The sequence below is a fragment of the Lytechinus variegatus genome, chromosome 7 (genome assembly GCF_018143015.1).
Source record: "Lytechinus variegatus isolate NC3 chromosome 7, Lvar_3.0, whole genome shotgun sequence".
Taxonomy (NCBI): domain Eukaryota; kingdom Metazoa; phylum Echinodermata; class Echinoidea; order Temnopleuroida; family Toxopneustidae; genus Lytechinus; species Lytechinus variegatus.
Window position 1 is genome coordinate 2,315,879 of NC_054746.1, and position 22,660 is coordinate 2,338,538.

The 22,660-nt window shown below is 35.7% G+C and overlaps 1 protein-coding gene across 1 annotated transcript in view; it reads left to right on the top strand.

Moving 5' to 3' along the window:
• The window catches only part of LOC121418203, a 71,788-nt gene that overhangs the window by 28,377 nt on the left and 20,751 nt on the right, over nt 1-22,660 (top strand). The window contains exon 9 of the mRNA XM_041611932.1: nt 9,016-9,184. Coding sequence (XP_041467866.1) covers nt 9,016-9,184 — 169 coding nt within the window. The remainder of the gene's footprint in view (nt 1-9,015; nt 9,185-22,660) is intronic.

Here is a 22,660-nt window from a genome sequence, read left to right on the forward strand (position 1 = left end):
CAGGTCACATGACCTAGGTCAAAGGTCAATGGACTTTGGCCATGTTGGGGGTATTTGTTGAATTACCATCATAACTCTAAGTATATTGATCTAGTTCATAAAACGTGGACATAAGAGTCATCAAGTTCCCAGAACATCTCATGCGAATTTCAGGTCACATGACCAAAGTCAAAGGTCATTTAAGGTCATTGAACTTTGGCCATTTTAGAGGTAATAAAGTTTATAGATAAAAAGTGTATAAAATGTGGATATAGGGGTAATCAAGTATCACTGACAAGTTTTAGGTCACATGATCAAGGTCAAATGTCAATGAATGTAGTATTGTATATTATATGAATGATGGTTTTTTGTGAATAATTATTTCATAGAAGTTTTTAAAGTCAGCACTGCTGCTATACAGTGCGTATCAAAAAAAAGTTTACACTTAGAAAAAAATCCTGTAAAATTATACATTTGTAATATCCTGATGGTTTTTCCACATTTCAACATTGGTACAGGTCCATTTAAGCAAATGACGATAAAACTGTCGAAAAATATTTCCGCTTGAGTGAGCAACACTTACTTTTGAAAAGTTAGTGAAAAATGATTTGCGCAGAACTTTGAAATAGTTATGCGAATAAAAGTAGACCTTAATCATGAATAATACGTGGAATTCAGCTAGTAAAATTGATCTGAAGATATCTTTTACCTATTTAACTTGTTTCATTGCCCAAACCACTTCGAGGAGTGCATTGCGCCCCACCCCCCTCCCCCTCACACCGAGGCCATCGGGACGATATTTGCTTTACACTGAGCTGTGATTTACATGAAATGGCTTAGGCTTGATTTTCATTTTGTTAATCATTGTCAAGCTTGGGAAAAGTGTGGAGAAACAAGTATTGAATAAAAAATGAAATGTAAACCCACTTTAAATGATAAAAACTTAGTGAAAAAATGCTAGAGATGTCTGATATAAACTTTGGTTGAGATTCGGTTATATCCTCAGATCCAGCAGGCACAAAAAGGGTAAAAGTTGTGTATACTAAGTGTTAAAATTTCAATTTGGGTGGCAAAATTGTTAGAAAATACTTGAATCTATCCGTTTCATTTCAATTGACTAAAAGTGCAAGGGAAATGTATGAGAAATGTTTCGCAGGGTAAGTTTGATTTCACCCTTTCCCCTTGACACAACGTACAAACGGGCATTTCTGCGCAAACAAATTTCTGCGAGCTTTACAAAAATGGACAGTGCTCATTCAAGTGTAACATTCCGTCAAAATTTTTACTTTCATTGGATAGATGAGACCCAAACCCAGGATTGTATGTGAAAAAATTACCCACATGTTGTATATTTTTAAATTCCCAGGGCTTTTTCAAAGTGTAAACTTTTTTTTGATACGCACTGTATATTGAATCGTGTGATGCAGGTGAGACTGCCAGAGGCATTCCACTTGTTTATTTTCCAGGATACTTTTTAGCATTTCTGGGTTAAAATTGCCCTGTTCCCCAGTGTAATTTTTACCTGCCACTGATGTACAGGGAAGGGGGAATCCACCAACCCCTCTGAATGTGCCCCTTAGTGACTATACGAGGAAGGAGACTTGTTTCTCTGACGAAATGAAAGCAGGGTAGGGTTTAGGATGTTGATAGGATGACAGGTGCAACCAGGGGGCCATTTTATAAAGCTGTTCTTAAGTTGTGAGCGACTTTTTGAATGACTGGTGATCCTTTCTTGTGGTAAATAACATGTTCATAGGTGATTACTTAGCGCGTAAGAAAAGTTAACCAGTCGTTCTTAAAGTCACTTTTAACTTACAGACAGCTTTATGAAATGGCCCCCAGGAACAGACCTGGGGCCCATGAAGACTTGTTTTAATAACATGAAGACTTGTTTTAATAACAAATTATACACAATTTTTGTAACAAATGTACAATCGACCAATCAGATTGAAGAATTTCAGTAGCTTTAAACTGTTAATTCAAATCTGTTATTATGACAAGTTTTTTTTTAATTGGCCCCTGTACAGTTGAAAGGAAGTGTGGTAGAAGTATTAAACTGTATTTGCTTTATGAAAAAGGAATCATTGATTCTACTGTACCTTTTGATATTTTAGGATCAAAACAATTTTGCTCATTTGTTGGGATGTTCTTGGCCACCTTAGCGCAGGTGCAGGTGCAGACGGATTCTAACTGGAGTGTCATATACCCTATCCCCCCCCTCATTAAGAATATCTATTTTGATTTATTTACTGTATTAGAATTTAGTGATATGGTATCATTTTCTGATAAGAGATAATTATATTAGGTTTTAACCAATTGGAAGCCATTTTGTGATACAAATCAACACAGCATAGAGAATCCTTTTTTATACAACCGTGATGTTTTTGTAAATGGTTAAAAGGTGAAGGACAGTAAATTGTGTGCACTCTTTAGGAAGTAATTAAGTTCATTAATTAGGGGGAAATGGCCAATGTCAATGTCAATAAATCTAGAAGTCCTGACGGCTATTCCTAAGAGTGTGTCGATACCACTTTCTATTTTCAAGCAAACATGAAATTTCTGATTCACTCAACTGCTACTTTATTCAATGTAAAAGGCATGTTGAGAAGGTAGGAAGTTCAAAATCTCCATGAAACTTCTGGTCGAGAAAAATATCTTAGAAAAAAAATCTGCTTGAAATTTGAATAAAACTAGACATCATGCTGCCGCTATTAAGAATGTGACCATACTTGTTTTACCTTTTCTTTTACTTCTCAATCAGCAACTTTGAGATTCAATCTTCACCTTATACCTTAAATGGAATGGATCGTATTGGATGTTAAAGCCATGGCAAAAATATGTAAATTCATAGATGTATATGTTTTCTCAATTATGAAATTATTATAATTCTATATTAATCAAGTTCTTAAAAAAATAACCTGTTGAATTTAGTTGCATCTTTAACTATAAGGAAGAACAGATACATACTCAGATGGAAAACTGTATTTGCTGAATGTATTTTAGAAAACAGAAAAAAAACAGATATAAAAGAGAACCTTTATTTTTATTTCTTCCTGTATTTAAGAATTTGGCAATGATCTTTATATTGGTTGATATTTAAAACAAAAAAAAACTAAATCTAGTTTCTGCAAGAACTTTACACTGATCATTTCAACATCGGTCAATATTGAAAAGTGTAATTAAAACCGAGCATGAACACACATCCACCGCCATGTCATCTCTGGCTATGCCACATGCAAACAAACAGGCAGCGGCATCTTAGTGAGAATCGGATATTTATTTTGCCAGTCAGGGGGTAGTATGGATATCCTATATGAAGTATGTACATCCTGATAGCGGTTCAGAGCCAAAAGCGAAAAGAAAAAAATCCTGCCTTGACATCAACAAAAAAGGAGAAAAAAATCCCTGAAGTGGCTGGAAGGATGTGAATGTTAGCATTAACTTCATTATATCCAGTTTCATGTTTAAAACATGATATATTCAATTTTCCATGGCTTTTACTGAACGCTTCTCGTTAATCAGCTTTACATCATAGTATATAGTTATTTAACTTAATTTCAACTGTAAGTGTAGCTTTGAATAGTTATTAATTGAAGAAAAATTCATTGACAAACTACAGGTAAAATAAAAGTTTGAAATTCTATATTTCAGATGTCAAAGTGGTTGTGATTATGGATATTTTTCTGATTATCAATATCTATTTTCGTTTTCCATATTTATTGCAATGAAATACATTTTCTGTAAATGAATGTTTGTGCAAGAAAGATTGTCACTTAAAACTCAATAATATATTTCCAGAAATTTAATTGAATAATCAAAATGCCCAGCAAATGAACATATATTCTACTTCCTAAACTTTTTAGGAAGAGATTTGAATATTTTACATTAAGTAATCTAAGGACATTTTGAGTTACTGTATAGTGATTTGTGTTACTGTATAGTTATTTGTGTAGCAACAAAAAAGTTGGTTTGAATAAAAAGAGAAAAATCAAACAAGCAAAACACTGAAGATGTCATCAAAATCTGATGTAAAATAAGAAAGTAATGACATTTCAAATTTTCACTTAATTTCTCAAAATAGTCATAATATTCACCTCTTGGTCAGTATGCAAATGAGGGGACTGATGACATCATCCACTCACTATTTCTTTTGTATTTCATTCCTTCCTGAACATGTAGAATTACCACTGCTTTGATATTTTGTGGTTCAAACAAGAGGGCCCTTGTCAAATCTGTAAAAATTGAAATGTATAATTCAAACAATAAAAAACAAAAGAAATAGTGAGTGGGGGACATCATCAATTCTCTCATTTGCTTATCACTAAGTTGTGCATATAACTGTTTTGTGACAAATAAGTGAAACTTTAAAACGTCATAACTTTCTTATTTTACATACAATTTCGAGAAATTTTCAGCATTATACATGTTTTATTTTTTTCTATTGATTCAAATCGACTTTGTTCTGGAGTTGACCTTTAAAGACAAGAAAACCCTTCATCGAAAACTTATTTAATAGCTGTAGATATCTTTATAATAAAAACCTTTTGGATTTATACTGATTTATTTACAAATACTGTGATAATAGAATAAAAGTAGCGCAGCAGTAGTTTAGCTGCAAGAAAGTCCGCATTCATGAAAAACCCAAACGGGACTGAAAACTAGATCTTCATGAAGCAAGGTAGAGCGGTAGAACATGGCTCAGGTGCAGTAGAGAAGAGAGCCTTTGAAGATCTTGAAAGACTTCCTGCATTCTGGGAGGGGATATCCTTGCCCAATTGGCAAGAGGATATAGAAATGATGATTCCATGCCGACAGAAACGTTAGGAAATGACAAATATCTCCTGTTTTGTGATGCACAGATCCGAGGCTACTCCACTGTCAGTCTCTTTGCTTCCTGCCTGCCTACTTTGCTTGCTTGCCTGTCTGCTTTGCCTATAGATGCTTCCAGATGATTCCCTTACTGCCTGTTGCAGTTGACGGTTTTAAGAAACTCATTTAAACCGAACTGACCTGACATTTCACACTCCTCTTATGAATTATTTAATCTAGTTTTATTTATTTCTTTTATTTTTTTGGGGGGGTAAATTTTATTCTAGAAATTGTGTTGGCCTGATGTCATGCAACATTTGGCCCTGTGAAGCGGGAATGAAGTTTGAATGTCATGGAAATTACTCAAAGGTTTTTTTTCAGCCCCCCCCACAAAAAAAAAAAATGTCTGACCCTTTGTCTCATTTTGCCTTTTTTTTCTTTTTCTTTTACTTTCAGTGATATTATTTCCTTCTGTGCAATTAATTTATTAATTTCATTTGGTACAGTAATACAGTGATGCTTTAAAATTGGTGAACCCCACCAGAAAATATTTCTTTCTAAATGTTGAGGTTCTACCATGTTTGGGGATACCCCTTTCATAAACCTATCCTCCAATTAGCCGCCTAAGAGTAATGCGGATAATTCAATAAAATTGCGTTCATAAACTCCGAAAATAATAATCCGTACTATTTTTACGAGCGCCTGTCCTAAAAAAAGGAGGATAATCGTCATGGCAACCGCACACACCCCCTCCGATGCGGTTGCGTTGGAAAAGGGTGACCTTGTGGCCGCTCCATGGCAATTATCCGCATTAATTTCGAAATGCGTACATAAAGTCAAAATCTGGTCCCGATGCTGCTATTATGTGGATAATAGCAGCATCAAAATAATGCTGATAACTCTGGTCCTCCTCCGATTTTACGACCAAATTATGCTGCTATTAGCCGCATAATTGGGTTTATGAAAGGGGTATTAGATATCTAACTGTGAAGTTAGGTGATTACATTTTAATAAAGATTGTTTCTCTTGGCTTGCCTAAAAGAAGGCGTGCATTTTGTGGCGGGGTTCACTAACTTTTGAGCAAAACTGTGTAAGTGTGGTAAAACAAGTTTAAAACACTGTTTTCCCTTATGGCAATATTCTTTGTAGATAGTATCATGTAGGGTTTTCAATCCATGAACGTTGAGAAACTATTTAATAATTTATTCATTGGCTCTCTTTTTTTTAGATAAGTAGTTTTCAGCAGCTTCTTTTTGCCATTTATTTATTCATGGCAATCATATTATGTTTTTTTTTATCAGTGTGAGTTATTTATTAAACTGAAAAAAAACTTTTATTCTCCCCTTGAAATCTTTGAATCCTTGAATTTTCTTCACTGTACATCCTCATATAAGTTGCTTTTACTCACTTATTCACACTTATAGGGCTGCATTTGATAATAATCTCCCTCTCTCACCCAAACTCTCTTTCCTTTTCTCTCTCTCTTTCCTTTTCTCTCCCTCATTTCTGGACCTTTGATCTTCTCTCCCCGAGGCCTGCATGAATGAACTACATCCTGGCGGATGTAGCATAGATGGACAAGAAGTAATGAAAATGCCGGGAAATGATGCAGTTTAAATTGAAGTTTTTACTGCTTACAATCATGGGCTTATCTATATATTTTATGATCCTTTTTTTTTTAATAAATGTCACCCAGTTGATCTTTACTGCTATGACAAATCTAAATATTTTCTACATTTGTATTTGTTATGAAGAAGAAAAATGAATCATAATTAATATGTTTTCTCATTCATGAAGGTGCAAGATGGAATATGTTGTTTGAAGGTTTGCATGGTGGCATGTACAATTGCTGACGTGGTTTACGGTATAGTCACGTATTGTATTACCCGATACTATCATATTTCCGGACACGCATATTACTGCGTACAAAATCAATTTCGTACCGTAAGACTTTCGCAGTTTAATTTCACAGATCAACTCAAAGAACAAGATTGCAAAAACAAAGTGAAAAAATCCAACTTTTACCTGATTTTTCTCTAAAATGACAGAAAATGCTTAAAATATCATATAACATAGTTTTGCATTAACAACTGATCCCAATTGATCTATTTCCTGATGGAAATACGGACCTGATTTGCTGGGCTGATTTGCCGAATTTGAATCTCGTCCGCTCCATCGATCAGATCGTCGACGGCTAGTTCTCACTGAGGTACCCGGTAGCAAGGTTTACCGTGATAGAGAGCCGTCAACGATCGACAACGCATCGATAGAACTTGATGACTAAGGATCACGATATGAACGAGCATTAATACTGTAACGCGCAATTAAAAACAATGAAATTAGTTAGCAAACACAAATTTATTGCAAAGATCTGCTCAGAATCAATATAAGGAAGCTAAAAAAAATTAGAATTTTCTCATGAGATGATATATCATGAACGAATAGCACCCCGGGATCGCACCAATTCTTTTTTATATTATTATAATCAAGAATATTTTTACCTTTCGTCCGGCACGCGTCCGGAATTATAATGTAATTTGTCACTAACGAAAATAATCGTTTTTCACGGAGGGGTATGCGGCAAGTGCGGTGCAAAGAAGACAGTTGGAAAATATAAAATAATTTCATCATATTCATAATTTTCAGAATATTTGGAATAGCTAGTGATAATTTTTGTTGATTGTATTTCCTCTAGTTGTCATTTTTAAAGCACTGAAATAAAGGTGTCCGGCAATAGGATACACTGCCATACACCATGTGGAGTGTTATAGAAACAGTGGATAGAAGAAGAAAAAGGAAATGGATATGCGAGAAAGTGGAGATTTGAGAGTAGAGTATTCTTCACTCCTGAAGACGGACAGTCAACCTGCCCGAAACGTCGAGTCTCACAAAGTGCTTTTACTGATCATCTCTACTCGCCGACTCAAGCCAGCATCTCCTCATCCGCCCTACTACTCAAGCTGTTTTCAACTCATCTTCTGGTTTACAGTCCTCTTCAAGACTACATTCAAGAAAGAATACTCTACTCTCAAATCTCCACTTTCTCGCCTATCCATTCCTTTTTCTTCTTCTATCCACTGTTTCTATAAAACTCCACATGGTGTACTGTAAACCACATCAGCGATAGGATAGAATATATTAGAAAATAACTGGTTGATGTGAGTGTGATATATTTTGACTTTGAAATTATACTTGAAATTAAAAAATTTCAGTTCATTTTACTTGTTGATTTGATTTACCAATAGAATTAATATGTGAATAAATACTTGTGATTCTGAGTTTGAATATTTTTATTTCTCTTTACACTTGAATTATTAGTTCAAATGTGCAATCAACTTTGCACAGTGGAGGCATAATATGAAGAAAAAAGAAACTTTGTTAATGCTGAAAACATTCAGTTTGCTTTCTCTCTCTGATTACTACTTGTTTTTTATTATGTAAGTATGTCATTTTTCTACATCAAAGCTTGATCCAGCAGTAGATTCAACTTTGATAAGTTGTAATGCACACATTCCTGTTTGGCAATGAGAGAGAGTGATATAAGATTAGATAAAGTAAGATCAGAGATTATTTTAGAGAAAAAAATCATAAAAATTTTCAAGTGATTGAATTTTTGGCCTATCAAGTTTCTTTTTTTAAACAGAAAGTAAAGATAATTATATTTTCTTTAAAAAAATATGCATTATGCATATTATTTTATTCTAATACCATGCCATGCATATAAGTTTGCACCTTCATAGTTTTGTTTGTATAGTAGTAGGATCATGGTCAAATATTTGAAGAGGTCTTAGTACATTTTTTCCCCATTGTTTATGTCATATTGATTTTTTGTTCTAGTTTAACAATCGTAAATTCATTTTACTCTGATTCATTTTTTTAAATTCATCTGCTTGATTTATTCATTTAGTTAAATAATTCAATACAACAATTCAATTATGTTTATAACTCGCAGACTATGTATACAGTTACAAATATGGTGGACTTACCCACTAGCTTACAGAATTTCAGTGGCTAGTGAAAGCTGAAAACAAAATCTATTTAAACGTTTAAACGATAGGGAGCCAAACATTTATTACTCTGAATAATTGAGTTGTTGCCTTGATAGAGAGTCATGCCCAAATATTATTTCACTTTGCTTGAATTCTCCACAGAATTCCTCTATACTTCGCATTGTTTTTTTTTCTCCATCCAATTACCCTCCTTCATTTCCCTTAATCACAAAAATACCTCAGCGTGTACGGGCCGGGAAGTTTCCCATTAGCTCATCCTGCCTCCAGCCCGATGGAGACTTGGCTTAATCTAAAGCGTCTTGTCAAGTGGAAAGAATTGGGCTTAGCCCCGGCGGCGGGCGGAGAGATGGGGGCGGGGCCTGGATCCCCGAGCCCACCAATCAGAGGTAAGTAGACTAATTCAAATGTTGCCAGAGTGGCTCTCCCCGAATGTCAGCGGCATTTCCTCAATTTGCTCTCCCTTCCGAGAGGATGGAGTGCTTCATGATGTACTCCAAGATGTTTGCTTCAAATCCATTCATATTTCTCTAATTATGGGTGGACGCTGGACAAATAGAGACAAGGATGTGGAGTGACTTGTTTGGTTTATATCCAAATGATCTACTAGAAGACGGTCTGATTCTCAGATTATCTAACACCATCATGGCTATAAACCCACTTGGTCTACTTTTTGCGGCACTTAAAAACATTTGTATAAAGCAATATATATAAATGTAGCATTCATTTTTCACTGTTACTGCTATTATTTGGTCTAATAGAGATTTGGCCCAACAATCACTTTAATGTCATTTTATAGCATAATGCCCAGATGGTCAAATTTCCTCTTTGTTTATTTATTATTTTTGCACTTTTTCAGTTTGTTCAAGTTCATCTAATCATGTAGAATAAGCGGTGTTATACAAAATGAGAAAAGCTTAAAAGGAAATGAGACATAGTGGTAACTGCTACATGGCAATTATACAAACCGTTTTATAGATGAAATGTGGGTGCATTGTGGTCTAGTGGTTCTGACTCTTGCCTTTGAAACGGAGGGTTGTGGGTTCAAATCACAACCACGGTGTATTTTCCTTCAGCAAGAAATTTATCCACACTGTGCTGCACTTGACCCTGGTGAGGTGAATGGGTACCCGGCAGGAGTAATTCCTTGCATGCACTGAGCGCGGGTGATGGTAGCTCGAGCAAAAGCCGGCGTAGGAATAGCAGTGCTTTGTATCCTCTGGCAAAATCGCTTCATAAATCCAGCTATTATTATTATTATTATTAGATCATGTAGGATGACACCAAATAAAATGTAGGAAAAGTGTTTGAGACCAAGTGACAATTTACTTCTCGATACATTATAGAATTACTTAACTCCATCTGGATTAAGATGTAGCACAAAGTTTTAACATTATCACTTCACCTTTCTTACAACTTATATCTTTATTGACTTTTAAACGTAAATTTGAATCATATCTTGCCAATTCTCCATCAGTTTTTGAATAAAATGGAGCCTTTTCTGTTTTTTTTTCTTTGTTTTTTTATGTTTTTCTTTTTGTTTGTTTATTTTGATGTTTTATTGCAGTACATAATTGTTATCATTAATTTGTTTTATTTAACCAATGCGCATAACCAGGGAAATTGGCCTCGATAAGTCTTTGGCCTTTGCTAATCCCCTACATCCACTGCATGTTGCACTACTCTTTCTATTTGTCATTATATTGATTTGTTTATGTATTGATTGATTTTATTGTTCATGTAATATTGTATGTTTTATATTGAACCTTTTTAGTGGATGTGAATAAAGTGAATTGAATTGAATTATAAATTAAAGATCCAATAAATTTGATTTAGTTAGTGAGATTGCTTTTTGGTAGAGTAACTTAATTCCAGAATGACTAAGATCCAACACCCAACTTGAAATGGAATGAATATTGTAATTGTCTAAGTAAAAATTGGTATCATTGGTTTTTCATGGTTATTATGAAAAAGGTTTTGATCGTTTTTCCCTGATGTTACATGTAATAATAATAATAAGCATTAATTTATATAGCGCAGCTTTTATATGGATATATTCAGCTGCGCTTGTTCAGAGCTCTTATTTACTTACTTTGGTCTACATAGCATATTTTCTTAACTAAAGAGATATGTTTTTAATTTTGATTTGAAGAGAGCCAAGGATGGAGAGTTTCTTATATCAATTGGCAGGCTATTCCACAGTTTGGGGGCAGCAAGTGCAAATGCACGATCACCGAGTGTGACTTTTGTTTTGTAAATGTAAATGAAATTCCATCACAACTATCCATGTAATGATAATATATAATAATATAGATGTATTTGTCCAGGGTAGCCACTTCAGTTTCGAAAACTGTTCTCCCAGCGGGCCCTGTTATTATTATTACACCGGCTTTAGCTGAGCTGCCTAGGCGCTCAAGCATTCAAGGAATTAATCCTGCCGGGTACCCATTTACCTCATCTGGGTTGAGTGCAGCACAATGTGGATAAATTTCTTGCCGAAGGAAATTACGCCATGGCTTGGATTCGAACCCACGACCCTCTGCAACAAATAAAGCTTTTATGGTTCTAAGTGCTGCAAAATATTACCCTGGGTTTAGCACGACTTCATTGATTAGGTGCTCAAGCATTCAATCAATTCATTTACTACACCCGGGTGGAGAGTTGCAATTCAACATATCATGATATTTAATAATTTTTCAATTTCAACTTGGTTCAGATCGATTCGATTCATTCAACATAGTGATACAAAAGATGATGATGAAAGTAGGACGATTCAAGTACACTTTCTGAGCATCTGGTTTGAATAATATCAACAGGATAGAGTGCTTAGTCTGCTGAGAGGTGAACAGGAAAAGAGAGTGAGAATCGGTTTTATTACACATAAACTTGGGAGATGGCTGTATCGATGGGAAGAGACAGAGACAGACAAATAAAAATGAAGATGAGAGAGAGAGAAAAAAGGGGAGAGGATGCTTCTCTTTCTTTAGAAGTGATATAAGGACAAAGTAAATATGTGCCACATGTAATATGAAAGATGGAACAAGATAAGGACAATATTGAGAATTAAAAACATAGAGGGAGAGAGAGGGTGAAAGAAAAATGGACAAAGCACATGTAATGTATGCCACATAATATGGAAGGAAAATTTGTAGGTTTAAAAAAAAATGAGAGTAGGGAAGTGAGAGGTACAAATGCCTATAAAAACAGAGATTTTTCCGAAGTGACTTTATATTAGACAAAGAAAATATATGCCAGGGAGCTGTTTCATAAAGCTGTTCATAAGATAAGAGCGACTTTAAGAACTACTGGTGAACCTTTCTTACGCGCTTAACCATCGCCAATGAATATACCATTTACCACAAGAAAGGATCACCAGTCGTTCTTTAAGTCGCTCTTAAATACGAACAGCTTTATGAAACAGCCCCCAGATATGATATGAATGATTGGTAACAATTTAGTCAATATCTGAAACTGAGAGGAGAGAAGGGCTGAGCAATAGAGGGAGAGAGAGAAGACAATCCTATACTATAGAGAGGTGATAGATGGCAGGGGAGAAGGAGAGAAAGGAACAGGGAGTGATAGGAAGAGGATATCCATCCATAAAAGCAGAATGCCTCTGTGGATTCCCCCCGGTGCATCACTGTTCATCCGTTAGCAGCATATGAATCAGCATCCCTCCAAAACATGAAGGAGCAAACATAGCAGGGTGGGGATCTCCACTCACGATCAAAACTATGGGTGTTTTTTATGTATCTGCAACAAAAAGCTAAAGGTATAGTCCCTCATAGGCTGTGTATCAGTGAAAAAATTACATGAGGGCTTTGGGCGACTTCGCCCCCTAAATGCCTTAAAGAGCCCTTGAATACTTAACCCTTTGAACCCGACAGGCCGGAATACCGGCCTACAGCCACGTGACTTCAAAATGTCAGGTGATCTTTTAAAAATGACGTCATCTTTTTAGTATGTATACACGCGAGTGTAGGAATATTTAGTCGATAATTTCAGTCAAGATCGGCAATGATTTCGGAAGGATTCCACACAAAAATGGCCAAAATATGCCACTTTTCTGCGGTTGCTTGTGTCGTATGTGTGGGAATACACGGCGTAATAGGAAGCAAGTCACGTGCTTAATATGGGGAAGCAATTGATATATCTGACTTTGGTAAAAACAGTGATTTTGAGCCCAAAACAGACACTAAAGTTGATATTTCTGTTTGTAGATTAGGTCTATGAGAAGGTAAACAACTTCAGCCGGCTCGGTCTGGGTACTAGCGAGGGAGAAGGTGCTGTTGGGTGACTTGGGTCTCGAATCATGAGAGTTTGTGAATGTGGTCGATATGTGCAAATAATTCAGGGTCTAGGTCACTGCCACCCCTAATAATTTAGGGTTCAAAGGGTTAAAAAAGTGCCCCTGAAACTTCAATACAATGTAGCTTTTTGGCTTGTGAGCTCAAAAGTAGCCCCAGATATATATATTTTTAGTATTAATGCACCCTATCAAAGTTTGAAATTTAAAAAGGGGAAAACACATAGTCACGTGTGTAAATGAACCTACACTTTCTGATAAAGGTTTTATGATTATCCCTTTCGCTGACTAGAATTTGATTCTTTGATTAATTAATTGAAAGGTCACCTTGAAAAGTTTATTGATGCAAGTTTGGTACACTTGTAAATTTTATGTATACCTTTATGTAATTATGCATACCCTAAAATGTACTTATACTTACCTAAATATGTGATTATGCATGCAATTTTGATTAGTCAATCATCCTCACATATTTTGTTGAATATTACAGCTTCCATATCGTGCATATTCTGAAAGTAGTGAGATTTCAAATTTACAAAGCTTACTAATCTAATAAAATGAGGATGAACTTTCATAGCTTAGTTGAACTTACAAACTTTCTTCTACTTTTGTCAGGCAAATCATGCCCTCTTTATTCTCCCCCATCTATTTTCATTCCAGTGAATGTGAAGATGAAGGCCCGATATAGCAATGTGCAAGTGTTTTAATTCCACTTCCTATCCACCCCCACTACCCTTCTTGTGTGATTGCATTTGATTTAATCCTACAAAAAGTCAGACAAACAGGTGCTTTGATAGGTGACATCATGATAGAATATCTTCTTGTGTTTACAGAGCTGCCACATTGTCCTGATTTTCAGTAATTATTACTGAAAAACGAGATAAATACAGATGGTTTTTCATGCAAAATACTGATTTCTGAAGTTTCAGCTTAATGTATTGTCCTATGGTATTCTACATGTAGTGTTTTCATCACCAAAATACTGGTTTTCAGCTTATAAAATAGTGTACGTCACGTTGGCAGCTCTGCACTATATGGGGTTATGCAATCTTGCATAAATTTTTTTGTTTGGATCATTTCAGCACCTGCCATAGTATTTCGAATGATAAGGGCTTCTAAATTAAATGCTTGTATAGCACTATCCATTGCAATTGATGATAGCTCTGTTTCATTCCACAATTTTCTTAAAGTAATAGATAATAATTTTTACATGGAAAAATAGGTCCATTTATATAGCAAGGGTACTGCACTTAACATATTCCAGCTGTTGCTTAGATGCATGCCATATAAGCACTTAAGATTAAATTTACCTCTCCTTGGTCTAATGCAGCCATTAGGACCGTCTGCACCATCCCAAGTTTTAAAATTAGCACGCTTTTTCTGATCCGGCAAATTATCCTGATCTGAACAATCTCGAGATTATTTGCAATGGAGATGCAATTATCGCGTTAGTTCGTAGGATTAATCTTGAGATGGCAATCTCAAGCAACTTGGGATTATTTGCAAAATAGTGCGCTATTTTATGAATAATCACGCTATGTAGGTGCAGACGCACTCTGGATTATTCATTCACGGCGTCAGACCATAATGCATCGATGCCTCTCTCATTCAGGAATCGCTCTTCTTGCGATGTTTGAATTTCAAGATTAAATCGCGAAGATGGCCGATAGGGCTAAAATCTCAAAATTGAGCTCGGGATGGTGCAGCACCGCCTATTGTGGAAGAAAGTCTTGCTTTATTACTGCCTGAATTAAGATTCAAACCCCCAACCCTCTGATTGACAGACGAGACTCAGAACCACTACATCATGATGCTTGCAAAGAGTATTTGGGAAGGTACTTCTTAACATCTTCAAAGAGGGGTATGCGGTATGGTGCTATGCTATGACACATTTTGAAGTCATTATTACTGACATTATTGTGGGTAGATGGGGCTAGGCATTCTGTCAAGGGCACTTAATGCGCAACCCATAGGAATTTCCATCAGCATTGAGTGTGGTAAGGGCCTGTGACTACCTTGAAAAGGGAAAAGCTTGTGAGCAATGACTTCAGAGATTGGATGTGCCAGAAATCATCAATTTCTGTTAAAGTTCTTGATGATGTCATCAAATTGTTCATGAGTGTCTCACCTCAGACACCTCCAGTGTGCGGTCCCTAAGGTAGTATTACGCACCTTGTTATGTCAGGGGTGCACAAGGGTGGGAGTCTTCTTTGCAGTGACATTCATGCTCTAAGAAAGAAAGTTTGTTTGCAGTGACCTACTTCAAGAAGATTGGCTCATAACCCTCCTTTGTGCTGCCAGCTTTCTTTCTTATTCAATCATCTTTGATAGAAAATGTGATCATTATGAAGATTTTCTTGCCGGTAAAGCACCCATCCTCTGATTAGTATATTACTATAAATGAGGTTTTGAAACATCTTACCTGTTTCGCTTTGACATTATCATCTCCTTCCGGTAGCCAAGTTCTTGTCATGAAGGGAGACATAGTGTGGATTTCTGCACTGGGCACAAAAAAGCATCTGATTTTAATATTTTTTTCAGATTGGTTGATAAATGCAGAATGGTTGAGTGCTGTAATACTTGACTTTGTAAATTTAAAATGTAGATAGACCATTTGGGTACACACTAGATTATCATGATATTGAAATTTTCAATTTTATATCAATGTGTATCGATTCTTCCAATGTGCAAGTTCAGTAAAAGATTGCAAACATCTGAAATAGTTGATGAAAAAGGAAGGGGTCATTTATCAAAATTTGTGCTCTATCATTATGAATAAAGAGGGGCATCTTTAGAATGCATCTTTGCATAGCTCTGGAAAAGTTGTTGAAATGATGAAGATTGTAAATTTGTAAAATATTGGTAATGCCACAGGAGGGGAGGGGATGGGGTAGCGGTAGGGGACTCGACGTCAAAGGCAACATTACCTTGTCTGTCTCGACTGTAGCTCTGCCTTGATTGCTGTTAGCGGAACCATTAAGTTTTTTCTTAATAGTGGTTGCATCTGAAATTGACCAATAATGCCCCAACAGGGGAGGAGATGGGTGTAGAGGAGGGGGGGGAGGGCGCTCAAATTATATTTTGCTTGGGGTGCATGTGCCTCACGAAACCCTGAAATGGGGGTCTTAGGAACAGACCAAAAGGGTGAATTATGGGGTCTTGGGAACTAAACAGATACTGGGCAGTGTGAAAAATGGTCTACGAAACAAGTTCGCGGTACGGTGGAAGGTACGGTGCACGCTAGCAATGTGCATGTATAGTGGGTGCTAGCGCACAGTGCATGGAGTCGTCCAGATTCGACCTATGCATGGAGCTCCTAGTGAAGGGAGTTGTGAAGCCATACCGTGCATGCAGTGCTGGTGCTGGACAATTTTGGCAGGGCTTGGGAACTGAGATGTTTCGTGAGCAGGGCGGCTTCTAAAAGGAACTTTTGTCATTTTCAGTATCTAGAGAACTGAAAATTGGGTCTGAAAAAGGGGGTCACCCAAGCGGCACGTTCCCTTACCACCAATATATGTGAGTGCCAAAAGGCACCAGGGCCTTGGCACAACCATGGACCTACTGTAGGTCCATGGCACAACAGTCTGGGCAGTAGGTCTTTCTTGATTGCTGTACAGGTAAACCATGAAAGGTTAATTTCACCAAGTAGATTGAGCAACAATGCCACAGCCAGGTAGGGGATGGGTGTAGGGGAGAGGAGGAAGGGGGGGGGGGGGTCATTCCAAAGGCACCAGGGTCTTGAAACAACAATCTGGACTTTGGGTCTTTCTTCATGCTGACATCATAATGATAAATGTGCATAAGAATGGATCCTCTACGTAATGCATGTCATTCAATATAAAATAGTTATCTCCTGATGTAAGCTCTCTTTGAAGACAAAATTGATAGTATGTACAATATTTAAGATATTCAGCTATTCTTTTATTGACCATAATTGCAGTAATTTGTTATTTTTTGCTCTATTTCTTTCTAAGAATTTAATTAATTTTTAGTATTAGAACTTTTTTTAGTTCAGATTTCATTCACTATGATATCTATAGTTGGTAGTGTGTTTTTAATTAATTGCGCTTGCAGAGCTGTGGAGGATATTGCAACACATCTAGAATATCCTTTCAAATTAAAGGCCGCAGAATTATGATGTCAGTATATAATATCCCAAATTAGATGAAAAGATGTGTTCTAAGAACTCTAATTAAAAGAAGGAAACTATAACAACGCATATCCGGAATAAGCCGTCAATGTGCAGCACATACAGTATTGTGATGAAATGCACCCAAGATAATTGATATATTAGGGGAGCATTTCATGAAACAAACACTTAGTGATTTTCACTGACTATTGTTGTGTAAGCCACTGCAAATCCTTGCATCTGATTGGCTTAGAACAAATTAGTCAGTGAAAAATCACTTACAAAACTTTTCATGAAACTCTCCCCAGATGAAGACCCAGGAGACAATCTAACTTAGACAATTTCTTGACAAATGGTCGATAATTAAGATACGTCTGGAAAGGAACATTGGTGTAATTGGACTTTACCAGTTATTACTGGTCACAAATTGCTTGTAGCTGTCTATTCTAGATCATTTAAACTTATTGTATTGCATAATATTGAGATGGTAGTGATCCATCCAACATGTCCTTCTTGATTTTATGTAACGTGTATGAGTAATATCTTGGGAGGAAGTACTTTGAATTTAAAGTGTATATTTTTTTTCCTTCTTTTTATCAAATAAGTGAACTTGTTCATTTTGAACAACATTCTCTTATACATTCTCAATGCTAAGTTCTTTTCAAAAGTATACATTTAATTGCAGAAGCTTCAGAAAAATGGACAAATTTTGCGATTAAAACTAATGGTTTTCGCTCATGAAAATGTGCAAGTCATGTATGTTTATTTTTTTCAGTATAACTTATTTCGTTACTGCACTTGATTATCATGATAAATCTGCTTTAATAACATCCAGCAATTTAATTTGGAATCCATTCAGCTCTCTTGAATATTTTACTAATTCATGATCATGGGTGTCACAAAAATGCAAATCATGGCTGCTGATTACTCCAATTTTCACCAGATGATCTGAGAAAATATGCCCCAAATGTACGACTGTTGCCTGGCAACCATAAACCAAGTTGCAGACAAAGTGGAAGATGAATTTGAAAAAGTGGAGGGAAAGATAGAGAGGGGGGTGTAATAGAGAAAAGGAGAGAAAGCGAGAGAAAGCAAATGGGGATATAGAAATAATGTGTAATAATATATGATTGGTGAAAAGAATAGATGCATTTTTTAAAAAGAAATAGTTATTCTTCTGAAATGATAAAGGATATAGACTAAAATGGATGTTAACAAGAGGGAGGCATATAGATAAAAAGAAAAAACAGATGCAAACAAGGAAGAGATGGAGAATGGGAAATGGCAAAGAACATGAGAAGGGTTTTGCTCTCTGGAAAAAAGTCTGAAACGCTACATGAATATTAATTAGAAGCAGGTGTAAACTTAAGTATTGGAAGATAAATTTAAAGGTCAAGTCCACCCCAGAAAAATGTTGATTTGAATAAATAGAGAAAAATCAAACTAGCGTAATGCTGAAAATTTCATCAAAATTGGATGTAAAATAAGAAAGTTATGAAAGTTTCGATTATTTTTCACAAAACAGTGATATGCACAACTCAGTGACATGCAAATGAGACAGATGATGATGTCCCTCACTCACTATTTCTTTTGTTTTTTTATTGTTTGGGTTATACAATATTTCATTTTTTATAGATCTGACAATAGAACGAACTTGACTGAATAATATACATGTAGTATTAAATTATTCTAATTCCGGATGTTTAGGGAAAAATTAATCATTTCACTGACAATGGGAAAAAAAATTAGAATATTTCGTATAATAAAATACAAAAGAAATAGTGGATGACGTCATCAATCTCCTCATTTGCATACCGACCAGGATGTGCATAGGACTGTTGTGTGAAATAAGAGCAAAACTTTAAAATGTCGTAACTTTCTTATTTTACATCAGATTTCGTAGATTTTTTTTCTTTTTATTCGAATCCACTTCTGATTGGGGAGAGGAATTGTTACGGAGGGTAAACAAGGTTTGGCAGAGCAAGTGGGGGAGGGAGGATTGATTTCAAACATGGGAAATTGAGATTAATGCCACAGTCACACATTGGCGAAACTAACTCCTAACAGACCAAATCTTATATGTAGTTTCCAATGACATACCATCAGAGTCGCTTTGGAGTTGGTCATCTTTGATGAGACTGTAACATCAACATGTAGCTTTACTGCTGTCATGACAGTCACACCAATGAAACTGACTCCTAACACACAAAATCTTATATGTAATTTCCAATGACATACCATCAGAGTTGGTTTGGAGTTGGTCATCTTTGGTGAGACTGTAACATTAACATGTAGCTTTACTGCTGTCATGACAGTCACACCAACGAAACTGACCCCTAACACACCAAATCTAATTTATATGTTATTTACAATGTAATACTATCAGTCAGTTTTGTTGATGTGACTAGGGCATAAGAGGGAAGTTTAATAAGATGAATATGTAAAGAAGGAATTTTAATAACAAGAATAAAGGGCCATATAACTGAGAGGCCGGGGGAGGGGTACTGTAAGAAAATGAGGACAACATGAGACAAATATTGGAGTAGAAGTAGCAGAAAAGTCGAAAACGGGGAGTCAATTCCGACCCCTTGCTTCCACACGTCAGTGTTAATATGATTTGATGTATTCTTTTTTGCAAGAAACAGAATGTTGTATGCGATGATTCAACACCTTGCCATTGATCAATGCCAGACTTGTTTACAGGCTCACAGGCTGCAAAGTAAAAGTCATGGTCACAGTATCCTAGCGATCCAAAATAAAAAAGAATGTGAAGTGATGTTTAAAGGTAAATTTTTGGCTCTAGAAGTGATCTGCCATTTCCACCACATTTTCTCCTCTCTTTTTTCAGTCATTTTTTTAAAAGTATCCATAACTTGTATAAATGTATAGGCTAGATTTTGAATGTCTTCACACTTACTGCATTAAGTGGCCATGCCCATGACCACCCAAGTTATGAGTTTATCTGAATATTGAAGGTACTCTGGTAAAGCTATGAACATTTTATTGAAAGTCAATGAAAATATGACAAAGTCAAACAGTGATATGCAAATGAGAGAGCCAGTTATGTCCTATTTTTATTAAATGAAAAATAAACCATACAGTACTACAGTTTAGTAACTTTTTTTAATGTAGTGATCTTTAAAAGTATATAGACAATGTTGTATCCATACGATAGAAATATTCAGTCATTCAGTAACACTTCGTTTGTATTTAAAGACAATATCTAAACATCTGTCAAATTTGAAAAGCGTTAAATCTGTTCAATGGAAAGAGCATTCATTTATACATCTTTATATCTCAATGACATGGGAAAACATTTGATGAAACAAACGGTGGTTTTCATTGAATATTGTTATAAGCAACTGGAAATCCTTTAATTTTATTGTTTGAGTGCAAATAAGTTGGTGAAAATCAGTGACAAATCTTTTAATGAAGCACTGCTCTGGCTGTGTTTCAAGGGTTGGTGACCCCATTCTGTAAATCATCTTAGACATGCAGCAGTGCATTGACTTGGAAGATGTTTAGAAACAGAGGAAACATCTTTCTTCTTGATGAGAGGAAGAGCCACAAACCTCTAGGTTGTTAATTAGTTGGACAGCATTGGCTCCCAATAAAGAAACCACAGTATTGCCTTCCCTCGCCTTGAAAAGTGCGGCCATGTGGCCTGGGTGTACCCCCTCGCTGTCGGAAAACACAACTTCCAAGTAAAGGACAGCACATCCTATTTTCTTTACAGCTAATACTGTCAGGGAGGCAAACCTCTGTTAATTTATTTAAGCAAATCTTGAGATTGCCGTTGGACGTGGATCAAGCTTAAGCCCACCCGAGGTCACTGCCGGTCTCGTCCGTGGATGCGTGGCTTGATGTGCGTAACGGTACGGTTGAGCCAAATCCCTTGGTAACAGGCCTTAGCTGGTGCGAACCCTCTCGGTAAAACTCTCAAGCGAGTTAACAGGAGTTTCCTATCTAGGTCATGAGCCAGGGTGATCAGGGATCGGCCATTAACATTCATTATCTACGCAGTGATTTCTGATGAAGCATTCCAACAGTTGGATGTCCGTTTGGAGAAGAGTCGAGAGTGGATGATAGAGTGTAAAGAGATCTTGATTTGTGAATTAAGAATATGAGAGAGAGGGAGAGACAAAGAGAACCAGAGTGTAATTTATTTAATGAAAGTTTCCCCGATGACATAAAACCCCCTCTTGAGTTGAAAGACAGATGCATATCCTGGCTAGGATACATTGACCAGTCTTGTCCCATGAAGCAAAAGATTTCTTTGCCAAGTGTGTGACCTCCATGGAACTAGACAGATCTTGGTGACACTATTTTAGGGTACCCTACAACTTCTTGAGGATTAACTGGCCATTGCCTTGTATTTTGTGTTCTAAATCAGTCCAATTTGCTCAACATCTATTGTAATACATGTCTTTGACCCCTTTTATGTAATTCGACTTGATTTCATGGATGTGAATCAAGTTCATTTTAGGTCAATTAAACTAGTTTAATATATCGACATTTAATTGATCTAACAAACATAAAGGAATTTATTTATTAAGACTAGAGTAAAATTTCTATTCTTGGGTTTAACAGTAAAGAAATTAATTTTCAAACAGTTATGCCTGTTTATATACCTCTTAATCATATTTTCTGTAGAATTTGTAAAAAAAAAATCGGAAGTCTATGTAATTGTCTTCACTTGTTTTGCATCTCTAGTCATCTTGAGAAAAACAAAAATTTTGTAGTTCTTCTTTTGTTGTTAATTACCATTTTATTTTTCCCCATCATAATTGATGAAGGTCATTGCTTAAGACAAGATATCAATATTTTATTTTTAATTGTAGCAATTAATTGATAAATGTTCAAACTATTGCCCCTTTTATTATATATATCTTGTGCCATATTTTTTTTTTCATTTAAATTCATGAAAAAAAAGAAAGTCAATATGATACTATATCTTGTTTTTCCTTTGTAGACATCTTTAGAAAGTAAGCGTTCTTTGACCCACAAAAGATTTGTAGAAAACAACTTTAAATAGTTCTTTCTTGTTAAGGAGGAAATACCTGACACTTTTTATAGCTTCAGATACCATCCAAAGTTAACACCTTAAAGTAATGAGAAATATTGAAGCCTTCATTAAAAAGGATCCATTTGCTTGGAGCCATGATAAGGTAACAGGAATTTGCAGAATTTCACATAAATTCGCAGTGCACATTGTGTTGTGCAACAGCCTGCACGTATATGTAACATCACAAAATCAAAATGATCAAATATTTTATTAAACCTCTTATTTTTTTCTTTTAATTTTCTCAGTTTCAAATGACTTAACTTTTAATTGTATACAAACAATCCCTTCAGATAAAAGAATTTGTTCCTGCAAATAAATCTAGTTTGCATATTTCCTGTTATATTTAACAATTTTTTCTCTTGTCT